At 42.8% G+C, this 12386-nt stretch overlaps 1 protein-coding gene across 1 annotated transcript in view; it reads right to left on the minus strand.

Moving 5' to 3' along the window:
• Positions 1 to 364: 364 nt before the first annotated feature.
• The window catches only part of LOC125748152 (delta-type opioid receptor-like), a 32858-nt gene continuing 20836 nt past the window's right edge, over positions 365 to 12386 (minus strand). Inside the window, exons 3-4 of the mRNA XM_049024024.1 lie at positions 11547 to 11902; positions 365 to 2872 (exon numbers count right to left, since the gene is read on the minus strand). Coding sequence (XP_048879981.1) covers positions 2331 to 2872; positions 11547 to 11902 — 898 coding nt within the window. The 3' untranslated portion in view covers positions 365 to 2330. The remainder of the gene's footprint in view (positions 2873 to 11546; positions 11903 to 12386) is intronic.

The following is a 12386-nucleotide window of genomic DNA, read 5'->3' on the forward strand; positions in this document are numbered from 1 at the left end:
TATATAATTTTGTATTTGCATACATGTAAAGAAATTTAAATTTCGCCTCTAAATATTACATACGGTATTAAAATGATTGAACTGAATTTAAAAACCGTTTTCATAACTTTAACAATGTAAAGTGAATTAAATGAAATCAAACTGAATTACCTCTACCATCACCCTAACCCTTTAGTCATCATCAATACTTTATGATGTTTAAGAAAAAATAGATAGATAGACAGATAGATAGATAGATAGATAGATAGATAGATAGATAGATAGATAGATAGATAGATAGATGGATGGATGGATGGATGGATGATCCAGGAGGAAATTGTATTTCATTATCGTTTTTATTATATTTTGCAAAATCTGGCTTGATGTTTGTTAACACTTGGCTGTTTGAAAATAAATGAATACAATTCTCTCTGTTTTACACAGGAGCAAAACGAACAATTCACAGTACAAGAGCCTACAGTAAACACAACACAAAGGACTGTTAATTAAGAGCAATATTGCATTGCAGTTACCATAGCTGTTTTTACATGTTTATTTACATATAAATAAAACTCTTTTTGGTCTATTATAGGCTACTTTTGTATTCAAACAGTTTGTTATATTCTTCAAAATAGCAAGAACAAATAATCACAAAACATCAGGTTTTATAGGCCATTAAATACTCATTGTAAACAAAATATCCTTATACACTTGTAAAGCACGGTGTGTTCCATGTCCAGCAGTGCTGGATCCAATAGAAAAACCAAACAAGCCGTAATTCTGGCTTTCAAGATGTATCTGAGATTTTAGATTTGTTTCTTTGTCCACTTATTCTCTGGTTCAGGATGTCCCACCACTAAGGAAGGGTAAATCAGAGCATTTCCTCTGCAGTATCCTTCCCTGCTCGGCAAAACGTGTATACTACAGCTAAAAGTCAAAATTGCAAAACATCTGAAGCAATTGTCTAGCAGAAAGCAACAACTGCATGAACAATTTCCCATTTCACAGTATTTACAAAAACCTATAACCTTTCTGAAGTGTAAGTCGTGTGAGGTGGAATGTGCTACGTTGCGTCCATTTATCTGAAAAACTTACAATGCAGGGAAGAAAACATTTCAAGTCTTCATAACTGGCACAACAATATATATATATATATATATATATACACATAATATTTATAGAACATTTGTCTTCTTTCCTTAGTGTTTGTAAAGTCCATCTGTTTATAAACCAGTTCCAACAATCCAGCCTCACCACAGATGCACAGTAGCTGTGCTCAGTGAATGTTCACTGTAGTGATACTGGCATGTTCGCACTATTTAAAACCATCATTAATCACTGTGACCAATCAACATTGTTATCAAAACATAAACAAAGTCCTTTTGGTAATTTCAGCGGCAGGTATGTTATTTCAGACGATAATAACCCTCCCACAAATCTCTCCAGGCATCAGGAGGTTGTTAAGATAGAGTCCATGTTCCTTCCCCATCTTGGTCAAATGGCTCCTTCCAAACATCAGTGGAGGGCAATTGAGCCATGAGTTGTTTTACAAACATTACATTTATAAGCAAATACATTTTTCCAAAGCAACATACATTTTTGGGAAAGCAGGGACTGACAATTCCAGGATCAATTTGGGGTTAAGGATCTTGATCAAGGGCTCAATGGTAAAGCCATACTGGCAGTCTAGGTGACACAAAGGCCAACCCTGCAGTCACACACTACTCATTATCCTCTGTTTTGTTCTGACCGTTGATCTAACACTGTTGACATGCATTTATATTCAATACATTAGTATATAGGATAATAGTCAAGAAGATATTATCGGGCTGGCCCAATTTGTCCGGCTTCGGTTTTCACCCAAATACACAGTTAAAGGCAGGCTGGAAATCTCGGTAGGGAAATGTCATCTACTGTTGTCAGGGTCTTTTTTTTTACTAGACCAGTGTGTACTGTCAGAAAAAAAAATTTCTTCTGCTTTGATGAAGTGCTGGAGTCCATGTGAAACTGACAAGAATTACATTTCTATGCAGATGGGGTCCCCAATTGATTTGATGTCTCACAACTATGTTTAGTCAGTCTGTGAGGCTTTTGTATAAACCCGAGTTCTTCAGTACTACAGCATGATGATGGAAATGGCAACCAAAAATTAAAAAGCAACCTTCAAAGGCGCAGTGATGCTAGACAGTAAAAACAAGAGCCCCTTTGTCCCATGTGGAATTTTGTCTGTGTGTATTTACATGCTCATCTCCAAACCTGCAGAGCTACAGGTTGGTGATCTGGGTCACTTCGCTGTTGGAGCTGCCTGGTTTGGGCGGTCCTGTTCCAGCCAGAGGCAGCTCCACATCTAGTCATGCGGCACGGCCGTGTCCGTCGGCAGACCCGCAGCCATAATCGTAGGTGTCCCCCCGTACACCGGGGCCCCCTGAGGCACGTGCTGGGACCCGCGGTGCTGCGTCCGTGTGCAATGCGGCGGGTTGGCAGAACTCCCGGAAGCAGCGCTTGAAGTTCTCATCCAGGAAGGCGTACAGCACGGGGTTGAGGCTGCTGTTGACGTAGCCCAGGGCGATGCAGAAGTGCATGAGCGCCACCGTCAGCAGGCTGCCTAGGTTGACGCCAAGGGACTGGGCCAGCGCCATAATCTGCACGGGCGTCCAGCACACCACGAAGGCCGCCACCACAGCCAGCACCATGCGCGTGATGCGCCGCAGGTTGCGATCTTTCTCCCGTGAGCCCGACAGCAGCCGCACGCTGCGCAGCCGCTTCACCATCAGGCTGTAGCACACGCTTATGATGGCTACCGGCACCACGAAGGAGAAGAGGAACACGCAGGTGCCAAACACAGGTTCCCAGTAGCTACGCGGGTCTGGCAATACCACGATACACTCGATTCCTGCGTTGGGGGGTGGGGGGTGCAGGGGAGGGTTTGGAAACACAGAGTCATCAATCAAAAGTAACTGTAACAGAGCAGGTGAGATGGGTTTCTGGAATCGGTTTACAGTTCAGAAAGTTCAACCACTCAGATCTGCCTGCAGGTGAATGTAGACAAAGACTAAATTGTCATAGAATGACAAAGACGAAGGCAGATGCTTTAGAAGTCGGAAAAAAAAGTCACCAACACATTATTTAAAGTATTGATGTATAATGCATTATTTATACCTTCATAATGCGTTATAATTCAACTATAAAGTAAAAATAAACACAGCTATAACTATTCATAGCCATGTTTCTTAAACATTATGAATGTGCTATGAGGCCCTCATCTGTAATGCATTATAAATAACTTCATACTGTAATGCAGTACAAAGCATCCTTAATGCTTATACTAACCATTATAATGCAATATGAAGGTATTCATAGTGCATTATAGATGAGAGCTGCCAAAAAGTCTAATGCTTTAGTACCTGGCTCATATTTGTGTGTCTTCCAGTGTGTGTACAAGCTTATCAAGAAGTTAGATGCTCCACTTCTGTTCACTTAATCTACGAACTACTAACTATTCCTGGTCACCTTATGACATTATATCTGTAGTTCTCTCTGTATCATTACACCAAATATAGCCTTCATCTTAGCACTGGCAACAGAAAACCAATAATTAAAAAAGGGCTTCAGTAAAGGAGTTAATGTGCAAACCCCTCAATAAGCTGAGTAGAGGGTCCCAGCGGTCAGGCTATGTGCGTCCCCGATGCAGTGAGCACTCGGTACCAGTATGAGATGGAGTGTGGCTGGACTGGAATAATGAATGAGCATGGATCCCTGGCGGCAGACGTTTTGTGATACTGAAAACGCCTGCGTGGAGATGCCACCTCCCTGTGATTCTCCCGAGAGGCCAGCATGACACTGAAGAACAATCATGCACAGTTAAGCAGGAAGCTCACCATGATTTGTTTATCATGTAAAACTATTCACCAAACACCGGAAGCAGTATTATTACAGCTGTTCTGCAAAGTATATTTACAAGTTTTTCAAACCACATCTATGCACATTTATGGAGCACAGGGATGTATTAAACTGTGAGTTTGATTCCTCTCCTGAGTTTAAATGCTCTCTTGGTGTTTCATATTCCTCCCAATGTCAGAAGATACTGTATAATTAGGTGAATTCTCTCTCTCTCTCTCTGTCTCTCTCTCTCTCTCTCTCTCTCTCACACACACACACACACACACACACACAGATTTGTAATTAGTTTCTTTGGGAAAAACTCTAATCTCAACAGGACGACCTTAACCCCTACCCAGCCCTAACCTTAACCATGGCTTTTGGCATTTTTAGTTTTTTGATTGCATTCACAGATCTTTGTGGGGTCCTGAAAAATGATTCCCACAATGTCAAAATAAGTTTTTCCTACACCACTGAATGTCCGTGTATATTAATCAGCTGGGCACAGTGAATTTGAGATACATGTATATATACACTCGCCGGCCACTTTATTAGGCACACTTGTCTAATAACACTGCTCGCTGACGCAAATTACTGATCAGCCAATCACATGGTGGCAACTCAATGCATTTAGGCATGTTGACATGGTCAAGATGAACCGCTGCAGTTCAAACCGAGCTTCAGAATGGGGAAGAAAAGTGATTTAAGTGACTTTGAACGTGGCATGGTTGTTGGTGACAGACAGGCTGGTCTGAGTATTGCAGAAACTGCTGATCTTCTGGGATTGTCACGCACAACCATCTCTAGGGTTTACCGAGAATGGTCCGAAAAAGGGAAAACATCCAGTGAGAGGCAGTTCTGTGGGCGAAAATGCCTTGTTGATGCCAGAGGTCAGAGGAGAATGGCCAGAGTGGTTCGAGCTGATAGAAAGGCAACAGTAACTCAAATAACCACTCGTCACAACCAAGGTATGCAGAAGAGCATCTCCGAACGCATAACACGTCGAACCTTGAGGCAGATGGGCTACGGCAGCAGAAGACCACACCGGGTGCCACTCCTGTCAGCAAAGAACAGGAAACTGAGGCTACAATTTGCACAGGCTCACCGAAATTGGACAATAGAAGATTGGAAAAATGTTGCCTGGTCTGATGAGTCTTGATTTCTGCTGCGACATTTGGATGGTAGGGTCAGAATTTGGCGTCAACAACATGAAAGCATGGATCCATCCTGCCTTGTATCAACGGTTCAGGCTGGTGGTGGTGTAATGGTGTGGGGGACATTTTCTTGGCACACTTTGGGCCCCTTAGTACTAATTGATCATCGTTGCAACGCCACAACCTACCTGAGTATTGTTGCTGACCATGTCCATCCCTTTATGAACACAGTGTACCCATCTTCTGATGGCTACTTCCAGCAGGATAATGCACCATGTCATAAAGCTCGAATAATCTCAGACTGGTTTCTTGAACATGACAATGAGTTCACTGTACTCAAATGGCCTCCACACTCACCAGATCTCAATCCAATAGAGTACCTTTGGGATGTGGTGGAACAGGAGATTCGCATCATGGACGTGCAGCCGACAAATCTGCAGTAACTGCGTGATGCTATCATGTCAATATGGACCAATATCTCTGAGGAATGTTTCCAGTACCTTGCTGAATCTATGCCACGAAGGATTAAGGCAGTTCTGAAGGCAAAAGGGGGTCCAACCCGGTACTAGCAAGCTGTACCTAATAAAGTGGCCAGTGAGTGTGTGTGTGCGTGCGTGTGTGTGTGTGTATATATATATATATATATATATATATATATATATATATATATATATATACACACACACATATACAGTGGTACCTTGGCACATGAACTTAATTCATTCCAGAAGGCTGGTCATTCCAGACTCCCAAATGATTGTCTATTTAAACTTATCTACATATATAACTGATGATAAAAAGCATTAACAATCAATATTACTAAACTAATACACACTTGAAAAAGCACACATACTGTATGAATTACAGTCTCACTATAATTTCCTTTTTAAGTTCTACTGTTACTCTCACCACTTTGCTCTTTGGTTTGCTGCTATCCCTGCTCCCTTCGTTAGAGGCCATGATTACTGTATCACCACATGTACTATAGATAAAGCACAAAAAATTCACACCAAACACAGCTTTCGCACGTACTGTACTGTTTTAGTCTGTTTTGGTTTGTCGTGTTTTGAGTTTTTGGTCGAGTAGTGGTTTTCTCGGCCGACCCGTTCGAGGTCCGAATTGGTAGAGTTGAATGTGTCTTGCCCCGTATAAGTTTTAGCAGGATTGGTCGTGCTTCATGATTTTGATCAAGGTACAGGTCTAAAAAAATTCAACAGACCCGTCCGGTGTCCAAGTTGGTCGAGTCAAGAGGCGATCAAGTTCTAGGGTTCCACTGTGAGTGTGTGTGTGTGTGTGTGTGTGTGGAGTTTGCATGTCCTCCCCGTGTCATCGTGGGGTTTCCTCCAGGTGCTCCGGTTTCCCCCCACAGTCCAAAAACATCCTGAGGCTGAATGGAGTTCCCAAATTGCCCATAGGTGTGTGTGTGTATTTGTGTAAGTGTTTGTATGTGAATAAGTGAACGATGTGTGAGTGTGCCCTGTGATGGGCTGGTGCGCCATCCTGAGTTGATCCCTGCCTCTGGATCCCCTGCGACCCTGAATAACGCAAGTGGTTACAGAAAATGGATGGATTGATATATATACATGCTACTGAGAAATACAGAGTGGGTAAAATAAACATATGACATGTGGGTGTCAGTAAAACCCAACATGAAGCTAATGATAACAAATATTATATATAACTTCTGAGAAATTACGCTTTGAAAATCGCAGGGAAACCCTGCGCACAGGCTGCCAGCCCGTAACGAGGTACACACATGCGCCACCAATTTGGGTACAGATTGACCTAACGGCATGTCCCCCAGCCACAGAAAGTGCACACAGAGAGCAGGGCTATGATTCCAAGCCCCTAACCCTACAGGTGTTTTTAGGTGACAGGACCATTCCCAAGGTTGGCCTTTACGTCATAATTAAGAGCTTAACTGCCTAGAAGATAACACTGAAAAACAGGTACTTTTAGCATACATTCACTGCACTTAGAATGTGCTGATGTTAATACACTAATATAATGTGGGAAATACCACTTCTCTGATGTAATGACATGTGTTACAACGTTTATGCAAATTGTTCTGCATAAGAGCATCGTGTTAATGAACAGAATGTAACAATGTAAATGTGATATTTAACTGTGGATGATATTCAATTATTGTTTCTGTATACTGTATGTCCTGTATACTTGGCAGGTCCTGAATCACAGTCATGCATGCGTCCCCAAACTGAAGCACTCTGCGCTATTCAGCATACCAATATGCAGCTTCATACACTTGCCACACACACTCAGGGATTTCGACAGGCTCACCAGTAAACATCTGTGATAAGACCCCCCCCCAAGACACACACACACACACACATATTTACTGTAGGAGCTTGACAGGCTTGTGGTGGTAAACCAATATTATGCCTGACATATTTCTCTCTGGGAGGGGGGGAGGGTCGGCGGGAGGGGGCCTTATATTGTAGCCTGCACTCACCATGTCACTTGGTATGTTTTCACTGACGCACAAATTCTAATTACTGCCCCTGTGACCCTCTCCTCCCTTCCAGCTGATGTCCAGCAAGATCTCCATCGCATCACTGTCCGCTAGCGGCAGGCTTCCCAGAGACATGTGTAAATTACATTATGACCCCCACCTGTACTAAGATCAATGACAGCTTTCATCAATAAATCTAGATCACAGGCAGACTTCCGGAGTCAAAGCCGTTGACCGCGATTCACGTGAGGCGGTGATCGACAAATGGCAGAGAATTGTCTAATCGATGCATTGTGGTAGGCAATTGTAGGTATTTGGGATGCCGAGAAAATGAGAGCTTGGAAATGGTTAAACAAAATACCAGGCTGTACTGGAGACCAGGGCCCTGCCTTGCATTTGCTCATCCAGCAATAAGTAAAATCACTGAGACCAAGCCATGGATTGTGAGCTTTACAAGAAAGGTGGCTATAGTAACAAACCCAGAACACCCAAGTGGAAGTCTGTTAACTGTCTTGAAAACATTTTAAAATAATCTAAGCAGCTCATCCATCTACCTTCCATAACAGCTTGTGTAGTAGGGGGTTGATGGGAAGTTTGGAGCTGATCCCACAAAGGACAGGACACCTTGGAGAGGATGCTACTATTGTGCTGTGGTCTCTTAATTTAACACACACATACACACACATGTCAAGTAAACATACCTTTATGGGGACCGCTCTTTCATTTCTATGGGAAAAATACTAATGCTAACTATGACAACCTTAACCCCTACCCAGCCCTAACCATAACCACAAGTAACCAAGAATTTTAGCATTTTTAGTTTTTTCCTTGCAGTCACAGATTTTTATTAAATTGAGTTTTCTGTTATGGGGACCAGGAAACTGGTTCCCATAAAGGGGGAAAAAACGGGTATCTATCACGTTGTGGGGACATTGTGTATAAAGGTATACCCGCTCACACACACACACACACACACCAACCATCTGGGCAAATTAGAGGCATCAAATCACCTAAAACCAATGTCCTTGGACTGTGGCAGGAAACCCAGATGAATCGGAGAACATGCAAACTCCACATACACAAAGAGCTGGAAATCAAATCCAATACCCTGGAGGGGGTAGGTGACTGTGCTAAGCATTGAATGATCCCTAAGCAAGGTAAGTGAGTTTAATTCATTGCTTTTATTTTTTATTACAGATTTTGCATTTGATGTATTGCCTTGAATATATTTTGCATTTGGTTAGACGTGGTTCAGGCCTGTTTACAGGCAGGTAACAGCGGTTCCTTCGACATGGCAATTTGCCCTCAACTTACACTGACAGCAATTATATTAACAATATGTACCTGAGCAACCTGAGCCAGTACAAACCGCACCTGCCTGCCAGTGCCTTACTGTCTGTCTCCAGAATGACACTGGGCCAGAGGCTCTTAATCAACCTTAAATATCCACCACAGTCACACACATTATTATGAAATGTTTCCCACTTGGGAAGCGGGGGGGTTACCCTACAGGACATTTTGGCAAGCAATATGGGGGTCCCTCAGGATAAATGATTATTTTTTTGTATTCAGGGGTCCACATAAAATGCTGGGCCCCCTGAACGCCAAGGTCTCGCCGCACCTTCCGACTCCCCCGCCGGCACCCCTTACTGCTGTCGTCAAGCAACGCTCCAGTAAACGTGAAGCAGCTCGCTGGCCAAGCTGCGCTAAAACTCTCTCAAGCCATTTTGTTGCCGGTAAGATGTCTGTATGCAGAATTTGTGCTGACAGAAAGTGAGGAGAGGGAAGGAAATTTAATTAAAAGAGCAAAATTCAGCTTTCAGGACGGTAATATTTCAAAGCGCTGTATAAGCAGGCTAATTAAAACCGGCAGCGTATGAGCAGACACCTCCTACAGTGCATGCTAGGAATGCAGCCCTCACTTTCAAAGCATTAATAAACACTTTGTGCTGGTGCTGACAAATGGTAGCATTGGAACTCGCTTTATCGGGGAAAATTATTTGGATTATAGTTAATTAAAATGCCAAAAACAAATTAGCAAAAATAAATATTGGCAGCAACACATGGTTAAGACAAATGCCAGATAAACTGCAGGGGGATCATTAATCCTTAGTGTTCTTGGCTTTTTCTAAGCAGTTTCCTCCTGCTTCAGTTTACCTCTGTTTTATTTTACTTGGCCTTTGTGCCAAATATTTGTAGTAATTTAGTTTCTGCATAAGAATATTTATTTATCCAGATTATCCAGGAATGACAACCACAGTGCAGAAACTCCTGTGGTTCTCTATGTACTGCTGAACAAGGAAGGTAGATTTGAATAACTGACAAAACAGGTGTCACGCCCAGCTCGTCCGATCCTCGTGTGTGTGCCACGCCCCCTGATTATCCACGTGTGCTTCCCTGATCTTGCCCAGCTGTGTCCGATTATTTTCGCCCAGTCTTGTCTATTACAGTCCATGTCTTGCCTTGGTTTTGGTCCGTCATTGATGTTAGTTAGTCTGAGTGCTGTTGTTCCGTTCTGCCCTGCCTGTACCTCTAATAAATCCCCGTTTTCCTCGTCTTTCGCCTCCTTGCCTGCTTCCTGCCTGTCTGACAACAGGTTTGAAAATGGTCTTTCAATGTTTAACACTTTTAGGGATGTTTACTTTATCAGATAATAAAAGTTTAATGTTTTTAGGTTTAGTGTTTTTATAATTGTACGAGGGGGCGGCATGGTGGTGCAGTGGTTAGCACTGTTGCCTCACACCTCTGGAACCCGGGTTTGAGTCTCCGCCTGGCTCACATGTGTGTGGAGTTTGCATGTTCTCCCCATGTCGTTGTGGGGTTTCCTCCCGGTACTCCGGTTTCCCCCCACAGTCCAAAGACATGCTGAGGCTAATTGGAGTTGCTAAATTGCCCATAGGAGTGCATGTGTGCGTGAATGGTGTGTGAGTGTGCCCTGTGATGGGCTGGCCCCCCATCCTGGGTTGTTCCCTGCCTTGTGCCCATTGATTCCAGGATAGGCTCCGGACCCCCCGCGACCCAGTAGGATAAGTGGTTTGGAAAATGGATGGATGGATAATTGTACAATTGAACTCCCTACCTCTTGTTTGTTATTTTTTACGGACAAACACATAATTCAGAAAAATGAAAACAATTTCACTGGATGCACTTAGCTTTTATAAGTATGTCCTCTTTTTTCCAGCAGAGGATCTTGCTGTCTGAAGCATGTCTCCTGCTACCCTTCGCCTTTATTCTGCTTCTGACTCTGGACTCTCATCCCAGTCCTATGGACTAATGTGCTCTACTTTGTATTTTAGCCGTGCTTCGCATTATTGACTCTCCACTTAACTAGCATCCTGAGGGGTCCCACGTAGATCAGCATGGTGATAGACTGTCTTAATTAGGCAGTGAAATAATATAAAAAACATCCATATTATGGATCCATGAACATAGAAAAATAATTCAAAAATGTCTAATGCTGTGTTCCATTTACCTCACTGGTTGGAAGTCGGAGCTGGGAATGACGTCACACCCAAGTTAACCACGTTCCAGCACAGCAAGTCAGAAAGCCATTTAGCAAAACCAGGGACCAGTTTCATAAAGCAAGATTACTTAGCCGGATAACTTGTAGGATTTAATTTACCCAAGTTTAAATTACTTTATCTTTGATCATTTACATTGAACCCAGATTACATGAAATCCGACAAGTAAGAAATCGTACTTTCTGAAACTGGCCTCAGTTCTAGCCCAGTTAATTGTTAGTCATTGTTACCAATATCAGTTGATGTGGTATTTTATGCATAAAAACACCTTAGCAACACATCCACAAATAGCGGTTGGACAGCACTGCGTGTACAACCAATTTAATGAGCCACAAATAAGACGTAAGTGCTAATAAACGGTATATAACTACAGCTTTAACTTCTGTTGATAAAGAGCGTGGCCATTTTGGATTCTGAGGTCAACTGGAACATAGCATAACACGCATCTGACAGTTTCATTTTCACTTTTATTTGACAGGAACATGTGGCCAACTTGAGAAAGAATGACTAAACAGTGAGGAATCACTCCAGAGATCTACGTACCATTGTGCTCCACCTCCACGTCCCCCATAACCATGGCCGGCACCCCGATGGCTGAGGCCAGGGCCCAAACGCACACGTTGACCACCTTGGCCTTGTGGGGCGTGCGCATGTCCAGGGCCTTGACCGGATGGCACACCGCAATGTAGCGGTCCACACTCATTACGGTGAGCGTGAAGGTGCTAGTGAACATGTTGTAATAGTCGATGGAGATGACCACCTTACACAGGACGTTCCCAAAGGGCCAGAAGCCCAGGAAGACGTCAGTGCCCTGAAATGGCAGTGTGGCCAGCACCAGCGAGTCTGCCAGGGCCAGGTTAAAGATGTAGATGTTGGTGGCCGTCTTCATTTTTGTGTACCTGCCATGCAAAACATAAAAATGAAATGTCACCTATTATTCAGAAAGACAAATATTATTATACTGCCATTCATAGACTAATTGGCTTTGGTGCATAAGACTGCAGCACAGAAATTGACAGGAGAATCAGAACAGACGCAGTTAAAAAGATGTTATTTACTCAACAAATAAAGAGGAGGTAATGTATTTTTTTAGAGACTCCATTAGCATCACTAGGAAAACTAATTCAGAATTTCACAATGTCTGTAATTATTATGGCTTTATATAATGATACGAACAACATTGTCCTAATTTCAGATCCTGTCTTCCAGAGGTACAAAATTATGCAAATATGACACATGGAACAGTGACAATGTAGCTGGTGCAATTAAGTTATTTGCGTGTGACAAAAAAAAAAGAAAAATGCCAGAGGCGATGGAATAATTCAAATGAGAAAAAAACATAAACAGCTGCATTGTGCCACTAATGTTGAATGTATGTGTTCA

The sequence above is a fragment of the Brienomyrus brachyistius genome, chromosome 8 (genome assembly GCF_023856365.1).
Source record: "Brienomyrus brachyistius isolate T26 chromosome 8, BBRACH_0.4, whole genome shotgun sequence".
Lineage (NCBI taxonomy): Eukaryota > Metazoa > Chordata > Actinopteri > Osteoglossiformes > Mormyridae > Brienomyrus > Brienomyrus brachyistius.